The following is a 22,483-nucleotide window of genomic DNA, read 5'->3' on the forward strand; positions in this document are numbered from 1 at the left end:
AGAACTCCCTTGGAGTTCAATTATGCTTGTCACATCCTTGTTCCTGGCTCCACCCCCAATGTCTCCTGGCCCCACCCCCAAAGTCTCCTGGCTCCGCCCCCAAAGTCCCCAGATTTTTCTTTAATTGGACTTGGCAACCCTACTTATACTGAATCAGACACTTGGTCTATCAAAGTCAGTATTGTCTTCTCAGACTGGCAGCGGCTCTCCAGGGTCTCAAGCTGAGGTTTTTCACACCTATTTGCCTGGACCCTTTTTTGGAGATGCCAGGGATTGAACCTGGGACCTTCTGCTTCCCAAGCAGATGCTCTGCCACTGAGCCACCGTCCCTCCCCCCCTGCAGCAGCGGGGGACTCCCCTTGCATGTGTTTTTCACGCAAGACATGATGGCATCACTGGGACGTAGCGTTATTGCATAGGGCACACCTAGGTGGGGATGCTCTAGAATTCATGGTAAAAGCTCTATGATACTAAAGAGTATTACCACAAATCCTAGAGCATTCCTGGTGCAACATGCCCTGCATGATAACATCACTTTTGGGTGATGTTATAGCACAGGACACATTGTGTGATGACATGGCTGTTTGGGGGCAGGGATCTCCCCTGGCAGCCTGTTCCATGTCAGTGGGTTGGGGCCTCCCAAACCAGGGGATCCCCCACCTCTGGTGAGAGCTTGGCAGTCCTATTGGAGATGGAGAGTTAAAAAAAGCTTTGTGGAAAATCCAAAGGCTAGCAAACTAGGCCAACAAGTCAAAATAGCGGTTCACAGCAAGTGTATCTAGGTTCAGTTATTTTTCATCATTTTTGAGCTTCTGAATTAGATGTTGAGCATGTGTTTAAGTTTCCTTACCTGTGACATAATGCATTTTTGCAGCTCTGAGTATTAAGAGAGTGATTTACCTAGCAGTTCCTTGTATTTTCAGAAATGTTACTTCAGGCTTGACACCTATAAAAATCGTACAGGTTTCTCAGAGGACTCAAGGTTATTCTGATTACTGTTTCAAAGAGCAAGCAAACAAGAGAGTTGACAGTGGCGCAAATGAAGTGGCTGGGCCTAGAGATTTCAAGGCCAAGATTCTGGGGAGGGGGTTTTGCCTACACATTCTTTCTGCTTAGCACAAGGACCCATGGGTGGGAGAAGATGACTTGCTTAATTAGGCCCTGTACAGCTGCAATACTCTGGTCCTATGCTGGCAATACATATGATTGGTTAGCAACTGTTAGCTATCCCTGTTAGCAACTGTGAAGAACCAGTCAGGGTCAGCTTGAGAGTGTGACCACTATAAGTTTTTTTTCTGTCACCTTCACCCCTCAGGCACATCAAAGAAAACTGTCAGAATAATAAAGTAGGCACAAACATTTTTAAATTTAAAATCAAAAGATATTTATTGTTCACAAAAATCAAGGGAGGGAATGAAATAATATTAATTAGTTTGATTACAAACAAATTAGTTGGTAGGCAGGAGGTTAACTGAAAAGACAATCTGTAGGCTGAGATAGTTTAAAAATATAAACAGGCAGGCTTAATAAAATCTCTTAAAAACCTTGAACAGGCAAACAGTGCTTATTTGGCACTAGGAACACGATGCAGAGATGGAATTATCCCCCCTAAACTTGGGCTTCTTAAATCATAAATATAATAAACAGTCACACACTCTTTGCCATACACGCTGAGGACTTCTGACTCGTGCCAGATAAATATTCCCTCACAGACTCACTCACTAGCATAGAGGACTCACACCTTATAAGTGCTATAACCAGCCCCTCAATCCTGTGTGTCCCACTCAGCTAGAATCCCAGTCTGTTCTTTTTGGGATTTTCCTAGCCACAAGAATCTAGTCTTTCATAGTATGTGTTTGCCCAGGAGTCTGCCCTGATGTGTTGACAGATCTCCTCAGAGAGTTTCTCCTCACAGAAGGTGCTTGGTTTTCCCCCCTTCTTCCCAATAAATCTCTTCCTGACAGAAACTTTAGCTCCGTTCTGCCTTCCAAGGAACTCAGTCCACAGGCAGTTTTTCCAGTTGCTTCACACAACTGATCAGCTTCAGTACCAAGACTGCACTCTTCTCGTACTCAGACTGCACTCTTCCAGTGCTCAGACTAAACTGAACTGTTCCAGTACTAAAGGTCAACTCAACTCTGAGGCGTTTTGCTTCCCTGCAAGTCTCTTTGCAATTTGATACATTCTTGTAACCCAACCAATTGGTTCAAACTGTTCTCAGCTTCCAGGCTAACTGCCTGAGTTCATTACAGCAACATATTTGATCACCAGTTTAGCAATATGCTTTATTGGTCAGCTGAACTTGCAAGTGTTTCACCTTGCAGGGTTGACTTCTTGTTTAGCCTTGGGAAGGTTGGAGACTTAGCCCCTTGGTCTCTGTCTGATGCATAAGTTAAGGGAACCAGTTGTAGCACATTACCCTGTGGTTTTGTTTTGAACAACCTGTCACCCTTAAAGAAGACAATTTTCAATGTGTAGTTACATTTTGGTAATGTAAGAGGTACCCATTTTTCTGTTATGCTATTGAAGTAATAATTGTTCAATAAATGTTGCTTATTATTTATTTATTTATTTATTTAAATTTATATTTCACCCTCCCCACAAGCAGGCTCAGGGAAGATCACAGCTTCTTACAGACACTGGTTTATCTTAGTTTGGAATAGTAGTAAATACAAGTAAATTTCTGCTATAAGCAAATGCCAATATAATCCTAATCTAAATTTGCAGAGGTTCTGAATTCTGCTAAATGTAATCTCTCTGATATGGATGGGCTTTGCTTGTTCACTGGGATCTCTGTTCATTTCTTTTTTCTTCTTTTTATAGGAACTCCTTTAAGTTCCTATAAAAGCTGTTTTTGAAGATTGGAAGACCCTCAATATTTGATGTAGCTTGCAAGACTATAGCTGGAGGGGGAGGAATATGCAGAAAGTACCTTCTGTCTTGTGTGAGAAGAACATGATTGTATACAAGAGACTGTTTTCTTCTCCAGTAGTTTCTGTTACTTCTGTGTCCAGTGATGTGGGTTTTCTGTGGAAATCTGAACTGAAAAATTTTCTAATGTAAATTTAAATAAATAAAACATTTACTCATGCACCTCCTGCCAGAAATTTTGTTAGATCATTTCAGTAAAAGAGCTTGCACAGCTGTCAACCTCCACATTTATCCACAGCTAGTGATTAATTCCCTACTGGTTTATGTGCATCTTCCTTCCTTTTCCCTTGCATCTTTTGAATCCTGCTTTTGCCAGAAGTTTTTTTGCTGCACCTCTGAACTTGTGACTTTAAGTGGGGAGTTCCTCCATTGCGCCTAAACTCTATTTGCATAACTTGCATCACAACTATTCCCTTTCTTACGTGTCTACCACAACAACCCATCTACCAATGACATCAGGTTGCCATGGAAATTCTTCCTTAAAAAAAAAGAGAATCAGCCACGCTATTGCATAATAAATGCAAACAAGGGCAATGTGTATTTGTCAAGTAGTATTAGCATTAATGGCAAATAAACAGACGTAGTATTCCAGGAACGCATTCCTGTATACAAGCTGCAGGTTGGTGTATCTTGAACAGATTTCCAGGGCAGGTCTCTTAGCCTGTGTCACTCCGCTTTCAGCTAATTTACTTTTCTCCTTACTGAAGGTGCTGGGAACTGGGATGGAACTGTTGGCAAGATGAATAGTAATTTTATTTCCTAAACTACTGGGGAGCATTAACTGAGGTTGCTGTGTTAGAGATCTGTGTGAATGCTTGGAACCTGCTGAAGATGGGTTTCTGCTTGCTTCTGTGTGTCTGGTTTGTTTCTGAGAGAGAAGGGCTTGTTTGCCTGGGGGTAGTTGCTGACCCTGCCATTTATTGTTGCTCTGGCTGTAATACTATTTGCCCCCACAGATGGAAGAAAGAGACGGACACAAGGGTTTGGGTAAACTAAAGGGCCACTTTCTTTATTAATATAAAAGCAAGGACTATAAACATAACAGGCAGCATGGCAGGGCCAGGGGACAAAACATCCTTCCCCTGCCACATGACGGGCGAGCCACCCTGCCCCTATGTATAGTCAAATGAATGGCTTGTACCCAGCCATCATAGCAAAGGTCATGCCCTGGAGTTCCAACCCCTGCCGCACGGGTGAAGGACAGATCAATCCAGGCAAACCCAAGGCAGTCCACTTCATGATTTAGCTGGACCCCATGCCCTAAAACTTGGGTGCTAATGGTGCTCACCGAGCTGCATAATGGAAATTAGGCAAAAACCCAGCCACCGCAAGGCCAAGCCTCTGCTTAGGCCGTTGCGCCCATCTAAACCCCCAGTACTTCCTGTAGCCCTTGTCTCAAATAATCCAAAAAGGCGTCGCTTCACTTATCGGAAAGATGGACGCCATCAATCCTGTATAAATCCGTGCAATCAGCACAGACCCAGGGTGAGGAAGAAAGTGGCCCAACTCCCCCTCCAGGGCCTTTTTATTTTCCAAATTCACTTTGCAGTGAGCTCTCAATCACCCGTGGATCCCATACCCCATGCCAGACCTGTTGCGGGATCATGGCAGACCACACAATCAAAGCTTATGGTCAATGGCTCTTAATGACTCTAAAGTCATCCTTGGCCTACAGTGCAAGGGCTTTCCCCTTGAGCAATCCTAAGTCATTCCCCCCTAAGTGAATCATCACAACCAGTGGTGGCTGAACGTAAACATTTTTGAACAATAAGGGCAACAGGCTAAACCAAAGGAGACCCTGCCGTCCACTCCATTCTATGGTGGCCCACTTGCTGAGCCCCAGCTGTGAACCAGCCAAAGTCCTCCTGGCCCGTGGGTGGCCCAAAACACGAAACTGTGTCCGCATATGAGGACGCGCTGTCTCTCACCACGGACCACAGCACCTAAAGAAAGAAGAAACAGATTAATAAATATTGGCACAATAACTGAAGCCAGCTACTGAGCTTAGGCAGGCCAAAGATGCTAAAAACAACAAAAAATGGTTCTTTTCTTATGTTCAGGGTAAGAAAAAGAGCAAGGCCATGGTAGGCCCATTATGAGGGCAAGAAAGTGAAATTGTAATGGGTATTGAAGTGAGGGCGCAACTGCTCAAATCCTGCTTTTCCTCAGTCTTCTCTTCTGAGGGAAATGGTGATCAACATGGCAAAAACAGAACATATAAGGAGGGTATGAAGTTCCAACTTAGGATCAGCATAGGGGTAGTACATAAACACTTAGGGCGTTTTCGCACTTACCTTTTACTGGCGCGACCACCCTCCTCACGCCGGCGGATCTGCAGGGATTTCGCACCAGAAGCGCCGGCGCAGCCAAAAGAGCCGGCAACTTCCGTCGCGGAGCCAGCTCAAACGTTTTCCTGCTTCTTGGCGGTTTCCGTTTGAGCTGGCTCCGTGACGGAAGTTGCCGGCTCTTTTGGCTGCGCCGGCGCTTCTGGTGCGAAATCCCTGCAGATCCGCCGGCGTGAGGAGGGTGGTCGCGCCAGTAAAAGGTAAGTGCGAAATCAGCCTTTGTTTCTTTAAATGAAACTAAGTCCTCATGGTCAGATGAATTGCATCCAAGGGTTCTAAAAGTGCTTGTGAATGTAGTTTCTTAGCTTCTGCCTATTATTTTTGAGAATTCTTGGAGAACAGGAGACATGCCGGAAGATTGGAGGCGGGCAAATGTTATCCCAATCTTCAAGAAGGGGAAAAAAGAAGACGGCAGCATTGGATTTATATTCCACCCTCCACTCAAGAGTCTCAGAGGGGCTCCCAATCTCCTTTATCTCCCTCCCCCACAACAGAAACCCTGTGAGGTGGGTGGGACTGAGAGGACTCTCACAGCAGCTGCCCTTTCAAGGACAACCTCTGCCAGAGCTATGGCTGACCCAAGGCCATGCCAGCAGGTGCAAGTGGAGGAGTGGGGAATCAAACCAGGTTCTCCCAGATAAGAGTCCACACACTTAACCACTACACCAAATTGGCTCTCTTTTATGTTCAGGGTAAGAAAAAGAGCAAGGACATGGTAGGCCCATTGTGAAGGCAAGAAAATGAAATTGTAATGGGTATTGAAGAGAGGGTGCAACTGCTCAATTAAAAAAAGAGGATCTGGGTAACTACCAACCTGTCAGCTTGACGTCTATACCTGGAAAAATTTTAGAACAAATAAACAGTCGGTCCTGGAACATTTAGAAAGAATGGATGTGATTACTAAGAGCCAGCATTGTTTTCTCAAGAACAAGTCTTATCAGACTAACCTGATCTCTTTTTTGGAGAAAGCGACTACTTGCTGGATCAGGGGAATGCTGTCGACATCGTTTATCTTGATTTCAGTAAGGCTTTTGATAAGTTTCCACATACTATCCTTGTTGAGAAGTTGGTAAAATGTGGTTTGGATCCTGTTACCATTAGATGGATGTGTAACTGGTTGACAGATCACACCCAAAGAGTGCTTGTGAATGGTTGCTCATCCTCTTGGAGAGGAGTGACAAGTGGACTGCTTCAAGGATCTGTCCTGGGACCTGTTTTGTTCAACATCTTTATCAATGATTTGGATGAAGGAATAGAGGGATGCTTATTAAATTTGCAGATGATATGAAATTGGGAGGGGTTGCAAACATGGAAGAAGACAGAAACAGGATACAGGATGACCCTGACAGGCTGGAAAACTGGGCTAAAATCAATACAATGAATTTTAACAGGGATAAATGTAAAGTTCTGCATTTAGGTAGGAAAAATCCAATGCATGGTTATAGGATGGGGGAGACTTGTCTTAGCAGTAGAATGTGTGAAAAGGATCTAGGGGTCTTAATGGATCATACGCTGAACATGAATCAACAGTGTGATAGGGTGGCTAAAAAGGTAAATGCAATTTTGGGCTGTATCAACAGAAGTATAGTGTCCAGATCACGTGATGTGATGGTATCACTTTACTCTGCTCTGGGAAGACCTCACCTGGAGTATTGTGTTCAGTTTTGGGCACCACATTTTAAGAAGGATATAGATAAGCTGGAATGGGTCCAGAGGAGGGTGATGAAGATGGCGAGGGGTCTGGAGACCAAGTCCTATGAGGAAAGGTTGAAGGAGCTGGGGGTGTTTAGCCTGGAGAAGAGGTGGCTAAGAGGTGATATGATTGCCATTTTTAAGTATTTGAAGGGCTGTCATATAGAGGATGGTGTGGAATTGTTTTTTGTGACCCCAGAAGATAGGACCAGAACCAGTGGATTGAAGTTAAAGCAAAAGAGTTTTCAGCTTAACATTAGGAAGAACTTCTTGACTGTTAGAGCGATTCCTCAGTGGAACAGGCTTTTTCGGGCTGTCCTTCCTTGGAGGTTTTTAAACAGAGGCGAGATGGCCATCTGACAGCAATGAAGATCCTGTGAATTTAGGGGGAGGTGTTTGTGAGTTTCCTGCATTGTGCAGGGATTGAACTAGATGACCCGAGAGGTCCCTTCCAACTCTGAAATTCTATTACTCTACTGAAGCGCAAGAGGGTGCACATAGCCCTTATAAGTCATTGAACGCCACCTACCCAGCTTCTGAATAGCAGGTGATGAGTACCCCAGAGCCGCGGCCATAGAAGAGTGGAAAGAGTGAGTGCCAAATTTAACCCCCTCTAGGCCCAGCCTAGAAAGGGTTTTGACCATCACTGACCAAAACTTATGTTTTGTCAGGGGATTACTGTCCCCATAGCGAAACAACAAACCTCCACCAGAACCACGAGCCGCAAGATCGCGAGCTAAAGCTGCCATGGGACATAGCTCCCCCTCGGAACAGGAACCTAATCTAATAGTGTGTCCCCGCTGTGATTTGTCAGTTTTGGAGCGTCGGACTGTAATGTACGTCCTGGGCCAGCAAAGCCATTCCAGACACATCCCTTTTACACTGAGCCACCAGCTCACTAACATGGAGAGCCCCAAAAAATGCTACAAGGGAGGCAGCATGGAAAAGCAGCGTTTCAAACTCAGACGAACACACCTGGCTGCACACTGACCTTAAACTCCGGAGAATCACAGGGGAAATTGATTGCTGTGTTATCATTCTCTTGCCCTGTGGTTCTTAGTCTGGGTATCTGGCTTGGGAGCCCTGTAGGAAGTTCTGAATTAATGTAGGAAAAAATTCAGTGCATCATTATAGGATGGGGAGTTTTGTCTTGGCAGCAGTATCCACAATAGGGATCTAGGGGTTTTAGTGGATCGTACACTGAATATGAGTCAGCAGTGTGATGTTTGATCCATTTTTGTTGGTTTTCCCTCCCAGATTTAAAGTGTGCAATCAGCTGCCCTGAGCCCACTTCAGCAGGGAGGGCGGGTTATAAATCAAATAAATAAATAAATAAAACAGCAACATTTGTCTGTTGTGCCCAAGTCACCAGCATCCCATACCCTCCCTTTACCACACATTTCTTTGATACCTGTGAAAGTCTGGTCCCTTTGGGCTGAATTGTCTTGAAACTGAATTTCCATTTGTCTGATCCTTCTGTTGCGCACCCAAGCCATCAGGCAGGTATGACTGGTCTCCTGTTTTCCCGGCCATTTTTTTTTTTTTACTAGTGAGTGATGTGTGAATAACTGCATATTTGGACATCACTCTCTCACACAAATAGAAGCTTCTGTTTTCTTTTAAAGTCCTACAGAAAGATGCTATTTTTGTGCTTTGTGACACAAGGGTGGGAAAGGGGTTAATTGAAAAGAGATTAGGTTTTTTTCAGAGAGGGGAGGGGGGCAGACTGAGGATGATGGCTGTGGCTCCGGGTTTGCTCCAAGCTTTAAAATAAAATTGCCAGCCAGCAGCACAGAGGACACACAATGAGGCTTTTCTATTCTCTCCCCATTTCACCCCCCCCAGCTTTGAAATGTTGACGTTTTTAAAACACTTTCCCCATGCTGGACTACGTATCCCAGCAGTCTCCTCCAGCAACCCATTGGCCAGCAGCTGCTCTCATTCTGCCAGGAGTCTAAATGCTGCTTCCCGGAGGTGCTTATGTTTATGCTCAGAAGACAATTTTTTTAAAAAAAGAATCCCATCACCCCACTCTTCAGCTTCTGTGTCTGTTCAGTGATGACGGGGTGAAAGTGCAGTAAGGCAGGTGAAGGGGGTAATGTCTGATCAAAATTCTCAGTTACAAAGAAAACTGAATCAAATCAGGAGCATTGTTGAGCCTTGGAAATTCCAATAGCTGACCTCAACCTGTGGTAATCTGATGTATGTGAAAACTTTAAAAATCAGAATCTGAAGTTACTGATCTTTCAGAAACTGATCCTGATTAGTGGGAGAAACTTGATAATATTTTGAGGGATATGTTATTAATAAATGACATGATATGGATTGATTACTCTTAAAGGAAGATTCCAGCTTGTGAAATGTGCAGTATTTCTTCTAGTGAACAGGTGTTGCAAATGATTTATTGTTTCTGTGTCACACTGAATGCCCAGTAAAGAGATAAACTTCAGGTTATTGATAGCTTCTTTTTTCCCTTATTTTTTTAAAAAAAGATTTTAGTGGTGGTCCCCCCCCCCCCCCAAAAAAAATGATATACCTACAGTATTGCATACGACACGAGCCAGGGCCTTCTCGGTGGCAGCACCAGAACTCTGAAATGCTCTCCTGGAGGCCATAAGGGCCCTGCGGGATTTGTCTACATTCCGCAGGGCCTGTAAGACCGAATTGTTCCGACAGGCCTTCGACATTTAACCGAGAGAGAGCTGCCACTGGACATCATATGGAGCACCATACAGAGTACCGATGGTCACCATCGAACTTTCAGAACCGCTATACTGTACTTTATTAATACAGCACCATGAAATGTTTTAAATAATTTAAATATGTAATTATGTTTTATATGTTTTATTGGTTTTTAATGGAAGTAATGTGATGTTGTGAGCTGCCCTGAGTCCGCTTGCGGAGAGGGCAGGATATAAGCTTAACGTAATAATAATAATAAAATCAATACAATTACAACTTCTGGTAAGCAAAAACAGGAACAAACATATAATGGACAAACTAGAGTATGCTTAGGTATTTTACAATGGAGACCTATGCAGAGTTATTTGAGTATAAGCTCACCGAAATCACTGCCCTGTCAGAATACAGTTTGTTGATCTGTCTTTAGGAGTAGGTATTTTTGTAACTATTGCTGCTTTCAAATTTCCTAAATATATCAAACATTACAATTTATATAAAGTTATTCATGATGATACTTATTATATTCCTAGTGCTTCTATTTTAATCATAAAACAAATATTGGGAAATACGTGTGGGTTTCTCAATGGTTTCATTTGCTAGTAAATTTTGTATCTTGCAACAGGATTGTAAGTTAATTAATTAAGAACATTCTGCAAATTCAACCTAGCAGTTGTTCCAAATGAAGTATTTATAGTGCTTGTTTGTTTACTTTTTTTCTAATAATGTAAATGAATTTTTTAGTTTGCTTAATATAGAGGGAATAATAAACCAAGTTTACATAGGACTAGTCAGTTGAAGCTGATTTTTGAAGAGCTGGACTGCATCATACTGAACAGGGCTAATGCTACTTAAAAGGGCTTCCCTGTTTAGAGTGATCCCAGGTAGGGGTGTGCAAAAAAAAAAAAAATTGGATTCAGAAATATACAGGGCCAAAAAATTCGGAATCCCGTATATTTCTGAATACCGGTACTCAGAATATCTGTATATACGGTAGATGCGCAGCTATTTCCGAATATACAGCCCCATTATACCCTATGGCCATTGAAATCAATGGCAAAATAGGGTATATTGGAAGCCACCTGGAGGGGAGGAGGTTTGAGGGAGAGCCCCCAAATTTGCAGGGGACCTGCAAGGGACTCTCCCCTACAAAACCCCCAAGTCCCAAAAAGATTAGGCCAGGGGGTCCCATTCCAGGGGCACCCAAAGAGGTTGCCCCTCTTCCACCATTATACCGCATGGACCATTGAAATCAATGGCAACATAGAGCATAATTAGAGGTTACTGGGGTGCAGGGGGTTTGAGGGAGAGCCTCCAAAATTGCAGGGAAACCGCAGGAGACCCTCCCCTACAAAACCCCCAAGTCCCAAAAAGATTGGGCCAGGGGGTCCAATTCCTGGGGCACCCAAAGCCAAATCTAACTTCACACCACGGAATCTCTATAGGACCCAAATGCACTACATCCATCTCTCTACTCTATGAACCCTGCTGGCTTGGAACCAATATAAACCCAATTGCCAACGTCACTGCCATACAAAGCACAATCTGCTCAAGGTCTGCAGAGCAGACCTGGCTGCAGCAAACCCAGATGCCATCTCTCTAGCCCTGCCCCAAAAACATGGGGAGAGCTGGCCAAGCACAACAAGCATGCTGGTTCTGGGTCTCTTACCCAGGTGCCAGTTTCCCTGCCACAGAACACGCAATCTACAGATGCCAGCTCTCTAGCCCTGTCACAAACAACACAACTCTCAAACAAGAGAAGCGGTGGACAGATCCAAACAACAACAACAGATCCAAAGAGATCACTGAGAAAAGGCCAACAAACTCAACTGTTAAAAGTGACCTTTTTAACAATGAAAATTAGGCCAAACAGCCGTCCCCCTCCATAAGAACCAGAACCAGAAGAGAAAAGGAACAATAGCAGCACAACACAGCAGCAACAAATCAAACACATAATCCTTTTAAAACAGTAAAAAACTTGACTTTTAACAATACAAGAACTTTACCAACCCCTCCCCCCAAAAAACCTTCACCCTAACCCCAAGAAATCCAAGCCATCTAAATCAGGAAAAATAAAAGGACACTGCGCTTTTAAAAGTCCTCTCACTAAAATAAGATATGGGCAAATTGGCAAACCCCCCCCACCCCCAGCAGAACCCCCTAACTCTAACCCCAAATAAGCTACCCAGTACTCACCCACCCAAATCTGGATAAGTAAAGGGACTCTGAATCTTAAAAAGTCCTTTTACTAACTAAAATAAAAACAAGAACCCCAGGACTGTCTTACCTTAGACGTCTTCTCTTCTCCAGGCAGGTCAGGCAAGGCAGAGAGAGAGCAGCAGCAGCTGAGGCCAAGGGCCAGCACAGCACAATTTCTCTCACACACCAACATAGCAGCAATAGAATGGAGTCCAGCCAGGCAGACTCCTTAAAAAGGTTCTCTGGCCCTACACAGAGCAGTTTTAAAAAATACCACTGCTCTATGATTGGCCAGAGAACACTGTTTACTTGGATACCCAAGTAAACAATAGAACAAAAGAACAACAATGTTGCTGATGGCTGGGGGATTAGCCCAGCCATCAGCTACACAACAGCCCTGCAAAACATGCATTTGCAATGCATTTTGCAAATGCATGCTTTGGATTGGCTGCTGGGGCTCCTCTCCTGATCCCAGGGAGGCTATGGGAGAGGCAGGAAAGGAGGCAAGCAGCTTCCCTGAGGCTGCAGAAGCTCCTTTCCTGCCTTTTCCATGGACTTTCGTATACTTCTGAATATCTATTCGGAAGTATACGGGGAGCTATATATGGCTCCCGTATAATAACTTCAAAATGGATTCCGAAGTATACGGCGCAGGGGTGATTCAGGGGTTTCTTTGATTCGGCCGAACTGAATGCACACCCCTAATCCCAGGCTGCAGCATTTAGAACTGCTTACCACAGAGATGATTTTCAGTTGATTGGAAATCTGTTTCCCAGCGCTTATTGAAAATGTCAGTAGGGGCAGGGAGGCCCTCAAAATGATGACATATTTGCTAAGCAGTTTAGTTATTTTGGCTGGGTAGAAGTGTCTGGACAGATAACTTTCAGCTTGTTTGTAGATTGGCTCCTTTTGCTGTAACATCTGTATTAGGAAAGATCTTTCTATTCCCTGCAATTAGTATATCCATATGATAATTATTTCTTTTTCTTGTTTGTATTCTTTTTTGCTGCGCGTCCTTTGCAGGAAGTTGAGGTTTGTATATTCCTTCAGTATTTCTGTTTTTTCCGTACATGTATTTATACTTCTTTCCACATACTAAACCTACACTTTTTTTTCTGCTACAGGATGATTATTTTCGTACATGGAGCCCAGTTAGACCCTTTGATCAAGGTAAGAAATAATTGCTGTACAAATGAAGAGATGTCAGTCAAAATTAATGTAATAAGGAATGTAAAAGTTTGTACTTCTCTTTGCAGGCTTAAAAAGTAACTACTACTTGCAAAGTCATCTTTTTAAAACTAGCATAAATTTAAGTTTATAAGCATAATTCCCAGTATCCTTACAATGAAGGTTTACTGTGCTTAAATGATTTGTGTTCAAAATCTCGTTATCTTACATTGTTCTATATACAGTTTCTTAGTGTTTCCTTTTAGGCGTAATTACTTAAGATAACATGTGATATTTTTCCTAATTTGGATATAGATGCATATAAATAGTGGGGTCATGTATCATTTGCCACATGTACATACTTTGGAACTTGCTGTCAGTAGTGTGTTACTATTTGCACAGTTTTCCCCCCCTGCATGCAGCTATGTAAATTATGCTTGAATTGGACATGGTAAACTTGTCAAATTAGAATGAGTTGGTTCCAGAAGGCCTTGGGTTGATGAAGAGAAAATGAAAGAATTACTATGAAGGCAAGGGAGATTGAAATACAAGGAAGACTAAATTGTGTTGTGGGCCATGCCACTGAACACTTTTCCCAGCTCTCTTCTCAGCCCATTGCAGTTGGGGACCACAGGCCATTGCAGTGTGGGGGACTCAGTGAATAAATATACAGGTTTCTGATGTTGCCACACCGCAGTGGGTTTGGGCAGGCTGTGAAGTATAAGTTGGAGCCATAGTACAACCCCTTCATTATTCACTTAAACTCTTGCATGCAGTATAGTAAATAAAACCCCACTGTGTTTATAATAAACACAGCAAGGTCTGCCCTGAGACTTCTATAGAAGATATTTATGTAACTTGTATCTTTCCTCTTATTGATCTATTTTCTTATGGTGTTTTGTGTCAGCTATAATAAAGTAACAGTACCCCTTGGTTTTTACTGATATCACAATGGTAGAAGAATGATCCTGGTAAAAACCTTCCATTTATCAGCTCAGCTCTCTATCCTCTAAATAAAACTATGTGAGCTAGATTTCTAGGTGTTACAATGATCTGTCCAACCAGCTTTTCTTTTGGTGAAAAAATGTAATATTGCCCCCCCCCCCCGAAAAAAAGCTATGCTGGGGATCATGGGACCTGCATGATAAAAGTGGAACAGGGGCTCTAGCAAGGAGAGGAAATGAACAAAATGGAATGAGGCTGGATCCAGTCCAGTGTGTAAAAGCTGAAAACATAATTGTTATTCAACCATGGACTGAAATGCTGTTATAGTTTTAGTTGTGATAATTGTTCACAACTGTCATTTAATGCGTTCAGATAAATTATGATTATACTTTTTTGTTAACATGAATATTGTAAAGTACTGGGGTTGGCGCAGTAAGAGACCAGAGTCGGAGAGTGATTTCAGCAAGCTTTACTTCAGGAACATACACACAGACTGAGCTCTATTCAAACTTCCCGCTCTTTTATACAATTCTTGCCCCCTTCTGATTGGTCCTTAACTATCTACATGGCTTGGCTATTTACAGGGCCCTAAGGGCCTATCAGGGTACAGTATGAGCCTAGATGTTGATTGGCTACTTATGTTTCAATCCTTCCCCTGGTTGGGCACGTTTAGGCCTTCTCTGGAACCCTGGTGTGGAGTACAATATTACATAACATTTCCATACAATTGAATAGATATTTTTCTGTAAGATCATTCCTTATTATTTCATATTTAATTGTGTTCATTTTATTTCTCTGGAATAAGAGTAATAATACCAAGATTTAGGTATCAGCTTCCCCCCTTCCTTCTTTAAAGCAAGTTTTAGTTTTTTTTTCTTGGGACATCATTTGGGAACTTCCATGGATTACATATGATAATGAGTCTTTAAAACACATTGTTTGCACTTTTCCACTTGATGCAGCCAGATGCCCATCAATTAATTTTTTTTCCTGAGCAAGTAATGACTGTTGAAAATTATTTAACCTGTTGCTCTGTAATCTAAAAAACTCTATCATATAACCATATGCTTTTATACCTAATTTAATAAGCAAATATATTTAAATGATCAAGAAAAAAGAGAATCTGTGACCAATCTGGTATAAACTGGTTAAATTTGGGGGTACATTCAGGCCATAAATTGCTACCTTAATGTACCCATTAGACTCAATTACTGATCATCTTAATTATAAAGTGGTTAGCCAGATTGGTGATTTCACTGCATGGGTAAGACGTGCTTTTCCCAAGTCAATACATTTCAGAGATGGTTGATTATAAACTTTGTTATAGTGAAAGAAAAATGTAACCCAGTGAAGTCTGTAGGTAACAATATATACAATTAGGACTTCATACAGATTCTGGGTAGGACATTTAATATATATATACAGAAGGAGGAGGAGCGATTGAATTGCAGCTGACTCATGGTGATCCTAGTCATGGGATGTTTAAAGCAAGAAAAGGTCAAAGGTGGTTTACCATTACTTTCCTTTATATAGGGTCTTATGAGCAAACCATGCCAGTATTACCATTTAATGAAAAAAGAAAATAGATTTGTCTGACACTGTATCAACACAGGAATGGTGCATGCTGCGTACAGTAATGCATGCATCTACTATGACTGTGGGTGTCATAATCCTGGGCCTAGTGAGGCCTACATGTTGCAGAGAAGCCTACCTAGGAGTTATTACAGAAAGCCTACATTTCCCAAGATCCCTTCTGTCCCTCTGATTGGGTGGCAAAGTTTGGAGGGAAACTAGCCCAGAGAGGAGTGGGACCTGGGAGGAGAGCATAAAAGCACCAAGCACAGACAGGGTGTCTTCTTTCCTGGAGAGGCTACAGGCAGGGAGGTTCTCTCTGGAAGGCTAAACTGGAGGCAGGCTGTAGTCTAGAGAGTTTGTAGCTGAGAAGAGATCCCTCACCCAAGGGAGGTAGTGAGTTTGGTATTAGAGCAGGGAATTTCTAGTTAGTTGCATAAGAGCTTCAGTTTAGTTGCACCCACCTTTACTGTATATATATTTCACTTTTTTTACCCACATTATTTAAGCACTGTAAATAAACTGTTGTTGTTATACTGCTTGGGTCCTCACATCTCCTTGGTCACAGTTAAGAGGTATTTACTAATAAGGAAGACAGGGGTGGTTGGGTGGTCTGGGCCCTCCCATGCAGACCCTTACCAGAGTTGTGGCGGCCAGTAGAAGGCTCTCCTAGGCCCCTGCTGTGTGACTGGGATTAAAGAGAATGGGATTAAATTGCTGTATAGGTAGTATTATCTCCTGTCGGACAGACAAGAATGTTTAACTCTCTTTCTGGTAAATGCTGGAGAAGTGATAAAGTGACTTCTTATTTATCTGAAATTGTTCAAATGTCCAAGTTGTATAGTTATAAAATTTTGGAGTGTATAAATAAGATTTTGAATTAGCAGATTAATAAAAATCCAAGTTTGGCTTTTTTAGGGGTCTTATGTAAATTTATAATACTGTAAATTTAGAAGTAAGCAGTGAAGTGGCCAAGTTTGCAGATGACACTAAATTGTTCAGGGTGGTGAAAACTAGAGAGGATTGTGAGGCGCTCCAAAGGGATCTGTCGAGGCTGCGTGAGTGGGTGTCAATGTGGCAGATGAGGTTCAGTGTGGCCAAGTGCAAAGTAATGCACATTGGGGCCAAAAATCCTAGCTATAAATACAAGTTGATGGGATATGAACTGGCAGAGGCTGACCAAGAGAGAGACCTTGGGGTCGTGGTAGATAATACACTGAAAATGTCGAGACAGTGTGCGATTGCAATAAAAAAACCCCAATGCCATGCTGGGAATTTTTAGGAAGGGAATTGAAAACAAATCAGCCAGTATCATAATGCCCCTGTATAAATTGATGTTGTGGCCTCATTGGAGTACTGTGTACAATTCTGGTCTCTTCACCTCAAAAAAGATATTATAGAATTGGAAAAGGTGCAGAAAAGGACAACTAGAATGATTAAAGGGTTGGAATACTTCCCCTATGAAGAAAGGTTAAAATGCTTGGGGCTCTTTAGCTTGGAGAAACGTTGACTGAGGGGTGACATGGTAGAGGTTTACAAGATTATGCATGGGATGGAGAAGGTAGAGAAAGAAATACTTTTTCTCCCTTTCTCACAGTACAAGAACTCGTGGGCATTCAATTAAGTTGCTGAGCAGTCAGATTAGAACTGATAAAAAGAAGTATTTCTTCACCCAAAGGGTGATTAACATGTGGAATTCACTGCCATAGGAGGTGGTGGCAGCTACAAGCATAGATAGCTTCAAGAGGGGAATGGATAAGCATATGGAGCCGAAGTCCATCAGTGGCTATTAGCCACAGCGTATTGTTGGAATTCTGTGTCTGGAGCAGTGATGCTCTGTATTCTTGTGCTTGGGAGGGGGCACAGTGGAAGGTCTTCTAGCCCCACTGGTGGACCTCTTGATGGCACTTGGGGTTTTTTTGGCCACTGTGTGACACAGAGTGTTGGACTGGATGGGGCACTGGCCTGATCTTATATTCTTATGTTCTTAACATTGAGGCTAATGTTAGCTGCAGAAAGAATCTTTATTGTTCAGTCTTGAAAAAATAAAATTTTCCTTGATATGTGTGAAAGGCTGAGGAAAATATAGTATATGATGGTAATTAATAAAATGACACCTTTTAGAGAAATTGTACTAAAATGTTTACGGAACAATGCCATTCATTTATTAGTTACTAAAATCAAATACTTAGATTAAATTGTGTTCAGCAAGAGACTTGACTTTGAGCTTAATGTCGTTTATTCGTTTTATGTTCTGGTTATTTCTTTTCTCCTTTGCTGGGACATAATTATTGTATATTTTTATTTAGCTTTTATACAGGATTTTTTTAAAAAAGACACACATAACATGGAGAATTATCTTTAAGAGCATACATTTTTTGCATTTTTCTCATGAAGCAAGAACACAAGTTCATTTGATACCTTTATTAAGACCAATCTGTACAATACAAAAGTATTCTTGTATGCAAGATTTGCATTTACAGAATGCTTCAACAGTCTGGATGTTAAATTATTAAAAATAAAGTAAAAAAGATGTTCAGGAAAAGAATGTCTTAGGTATGAAGAGCTGCACATGGCAGCATCCTATGCTTAATGCTGAGGAAGCATGCAGATTTAAAAGGGTGCTGGTGTTGCATTTCAGTCTGGCTTTTTGGCAGGAGGAAGAAACACTTGGTTTTTGCTCACTGGAAAAACAAGGGCCATTAATGGCCTAAGGTTGCCAACCTCCAGGTGGAGCCTGGAGATCTCCTGATTTTACAACTGAGCTCCAGCTGGTAGAGATCAGCTCCCTTAGAGAAAATGGCTACTTTGAAGTGTGGACTCTATGGCATTATACCATGCTGAGGCCCTTTCCCTCCCCAAACCTTGCCCTCTCCCAAATCCACCTCAAAGTCTTCAGGCATTTTCCAACACAGACCTAGCAACTCCTACAAAAGACCTAGTATCTCTAAAACCAGGTGAGATTCACAGATTCTTTATGTGCTGAAAGCAGAAGAATCACTTGATAGTCATTGTATTAACAATGCTGGAGATAAATTAAAGCAGGGGTCCCCAACCCCCAGGCCGTGTACCAGTACCAGTCTGTGGCCTGTAGCAAATGGGCTGCACAAGAGGTGAGTGACGGGCTTGGGCTCATAGTGTCTCTGTACAGAAGCGCTTTTGCTGGCCTTGGTGCCTCCCCCCCATGACATCCTGGTCCTCTGGCTCCATTTCCCAGTGTGCACCGCAGGGTGGTGGGGCGGGCTGGGGCTTGTAGTGCCCCTGCGACTCACTTTCCCAGCAGCACTCCCACCAGCTGCGACATCCCCCATGAAGTCCTGGTCCTCTGGCTCCATTTCCCAGTGTGCACAGTGGATCAATGCAGGGTGGTGGTGCTGGTAGGCTGGGGCTTTTAGTGCCCCTATGACTCTCCTTCCCAGCAGCACTCCTGCTAGCTGCAGTGCCGCCTGATGATGTCCTGGCCCGCTGGCTTGGCTCCAGAGAAGGCGGAGGAGAGGGTGCATGCGGCAGCTGTTTACGGTGAGAAGGTGGCCCCATGTTGCTCTTTTCAGTTCTGGCTAGTAGTAATGAAGACAATCACACCCTTCTGCACCACCAGCAGCCAAGTCTGAGCCCTTGACTTGGATATGGGTGCTGCTAGCAAAGAAGGAGATGCTAGACAAGCCTACACCCTCTGCTCGTTTGTTTCTGCTTGCAGCAGTAGATAAAAGTGGATCAGGCTATACTCAGTAGTCTAACAATAATGAGACTTGCACTTTCTGAATAGAGACTGCCTTTTCCCTTTGCTGTATGTGAGCTAGGTCTGAGATCATTAAGGCAGCATTCACTACTCTAGTTGCATGAAACAAGCTCAGGACTCTCACTGCTTCTTCACTATGGTGAGCTGTATAATTATTTCATTATAATTGCAATATAATAATAGAAATAAAAGTGCACAATTGTATCATCCTGAAACCATCACCTCCCCGCCCCCCGCCCAGTCCCTAGTGCCAAAAAGGTTGGGGACCACTGAATATACTTGAGCAGTAAAGACAAGTAAAGCCAAACTGGGTAGTTATGCCTTACATTGTAGGTGAGCTGTTTCTTGATGTAACTGAATGGAAGTTAAGTCTCTTAGAAAGCAAGCCACTCATTAATATGTCAACTACTTAGCACTGGGGAACAGTTTTTTAAGCCATACTTTTTGCGTTTCTTCCTTTATTGCTTATCAATGTAGGGGCAAGAAAGAGGAAGAACACAGAGTGTGATATGAAAAAGGTTCTCAGAACAGTGTTTATTGGTTTATTTACACAATATAAAATTAGACTTGTTTATGGAAGTTTCTTTCAACTTTGTTATTAATTCCATAAAGGACTGTTCTATTATTGGGTTGTTTCATATGACTTTATTTCATTATTGTTGTTTTATTTTCATTATTCTGTTTCATTCCTATTTGTCAGTGGAAGACACCCTCCCCTTTTCCTCCAATCTGAACATTCATGATTTCCCATCCAAATTTCCCATACTTTCTGAGATTCTTCAAACTCAAGAAGATAAGAGAATCCCCAAAGACGAACAAATTTCAGACAGACAATTTTTTAAAAAAAAACCCTAATTTGAGGCAATGAAAGTTACCCCTGTTTGATATTAAAGTCTTTGGAAATTGATAGAAAAAATTCTATCCAATAACACTGCAGCCACTTAACTTGAAGAACAGTAGTATGATGAAGAGGCAGACTGACAAGGCAAGGGCATTTGGTAGCATGAGGAGAGTTAGGCATCTGGCATGCAGGCCTTAAGGTAGGGCAAGAGGACCTTAAGATAGATCTTGGACAGGAGATAAGGTTTGGAGGTCAGTAGGCAATCAAGGGAGGGTAGAGTGCAAGGGGGGATTAGGACAGGCATTGGGTTAGAGAAGAAGACAACATCCATCCCCATATTCTTCAGGACTAGAATATAAATTTGTAGTCAGTCAAGCAAGTCCAGAACTTCTCTCCTCCACCTTATAAGGAACACTGTCCTATCTCTCACTTTTTGCTTTCATTAGGAAAATCCTGGCTGCCTTCTAATAGATGAAACAAACCAGAACTATGAAACTAATAGATGAAACAAACCAGAACAAAAGGATAGAAAATTATAGATTTTTTTCCTATTAGAGGCTGTTTAGTTGGGGATTTTTTTTGTTTTCATATTAATTATTATTTCAAAACACCCATTTTTATAATTATTCATAACTAAAGAAACACACATCTAATAAAATATCAATAGAATTTGAAGCTCTGGGTATTGGTATCTTGATTTTACTCGTGCATTCCCTTCTTTTTCTTGTGATGAGAATACATAAATTCTGGGATTTTCTAAGTGATACAGACCGTGGTTTCTTAGATATAAAACATGATGCTGGTTTAGTTAATTTATTAAGTTACTGGAATGTGGACATATGGACACATAAGACATTTAGTTATCAAGTCCCACTATCTAATATTTTATAGTCATTTTTTTTAATTGTTTGCCTTTTACCATTATGAATGGGAGATTAGATTCAATATAATACTCAATTAACATTGGCTGGCACTGGGAATTTAATCTGGCTCACTCTCTGCCAAATCTTACCTTTTTAGGGGATGTTATAAATAACTTTAAAGTATCTTTCTTACTTGAAATATGCTTCTGTAGTATAATTTATGTTATGATATGGTTGTCCAGAGATTGCATGAGTTACCAAGGATCCACAGGGTTCTGCTGTCCTTGGGACCTGGCCAACATTGGTGCTCATCAGTGCCCATTCTTGTTCCTAGAAGGGGTATAACTGGAATATTTTGTTTAAGTATGTTGAAGATCAAAGGAGTCTCACTACTATTGGGAGGGGGACAAGCCCCTTTCTACAAGATGAAACACTGACCTTTGGGTTTGGAAAGCAACAAGATCCCTTGCTGCTTTCTGAACTTCTCAAAGTGCCCTTCTATCAAGTATATCCTTTAATTTATTTCTGTCCTTCTCTGCAGCCTTGAAGAGGTTGGGACTTTCCCTGTTTTCATTCAATCCTGAAAAGGAATGAGACAGCTAGTTACTTTCTGAGGTTCTTCAAAGCTCAGCATGAGGTCAGAATGAATCCCGTCTCCTTTAGACTCTGGAGAAAGCAGAGGCTTTGGCAGACTATGAAATGCCAGTGAGTTGCTGAATGCATTTGTGGACCTAGGTACAATACAATGCAGGTTTGAAGAACTGTCTCGCTAATGGTCACAAAATCTTCCATTCTGCTCTTGCTCTTCACCTTTCTTGCACTGTGTTTGTGCATAATCAGCCTGGCTCTATTTACCATTGTTTATCAATAGTATTTATGATTGTCAGACCAAACAGTGTTGCTTCTGTTGTTAATTGAATTGGTACTTTATTTAATGTGTTAGTCTAAAATTGCTAAAAGTAGCACATGTATGTATGATGTAGGGACAACATTTCTTGTTCTGAAATTAACTTTGAAATATATTAATATAAGACAAACTGGGATTTTTGGAACATTTTTCTGTCACACTATGCCTACTTTATTCCTGTATGAAGGATATAACACTCTGAATTTATATGGTGATAGTGGATGCATAACTGGATTGTGATCACAGTCCATTTTGAAGATATTTATAGTGCCATTGTTGCCACTATCTGCATATCAAAACAAAGCTACTATTTCATCTATCTAATTTCACCTTTAAATGTGCAGTATTAGTTAAGAACCAGTCTTTTCAATTAACAGTCATTGGAGTACGGTTTATCTTACATTGCAGTATTTTATAAAACAGGCTATGAGAGGCAAATGAAATATATTTAATCAATTATTTTTAATTGGTTCTATGACCATGCATAAACAATGCACTATACAGTATGGTTTATTTTTAGAACATGGATGTTTTCAAAACTTACATAATGTTATTTAATAAGATCATCACATAAAAGTCACTAGAACATTTTCTGATGCACAA

At 41.8% G+C, this 22,483-nt stretch overlaps 1 protein-coding gene across 1 annotated transcript in view; it reads left to right on the plus strand.

Annotated features, from left to right (window-relative positions):
• Positions 1 to 22,483, plus strand: part of SPOCK3 (SPARC (osteonectin), cwcv and kazal like domains proteoglycan 3) — a 287,545-nt gene that overhangs the window by 84,970 nt on the left and 180,092 nt on the right. Inside the window, exon 3 of the mRNA XM_060246556.1 lies at positions 12,971 to 13,016. Within this exon, the coding sequence (XP_060102539.1) occupies positions 12,971 to 13,016 (46 nt within the window). The remainder of the gene's footprint in view (positions 1 to 12,970; positions 13,017 to 22,483) is intronic.

Source organism: Heteronotia binoei, chromosome 9 (assembly GCF_032191835.1).
Source record: "Heteronotia binoei isolate CCM8104 ecotype False Entrance Well chromosome 9, APGP_CSIRO_Hbin_v1, whole genome shotgun sequence".
Lineage (NCBI taxonomy): Eukaryota > Metazoa > Chordata > Lepidosauria > Squamata > Gekkonidae > Heteronotia > Heteronotia binoei.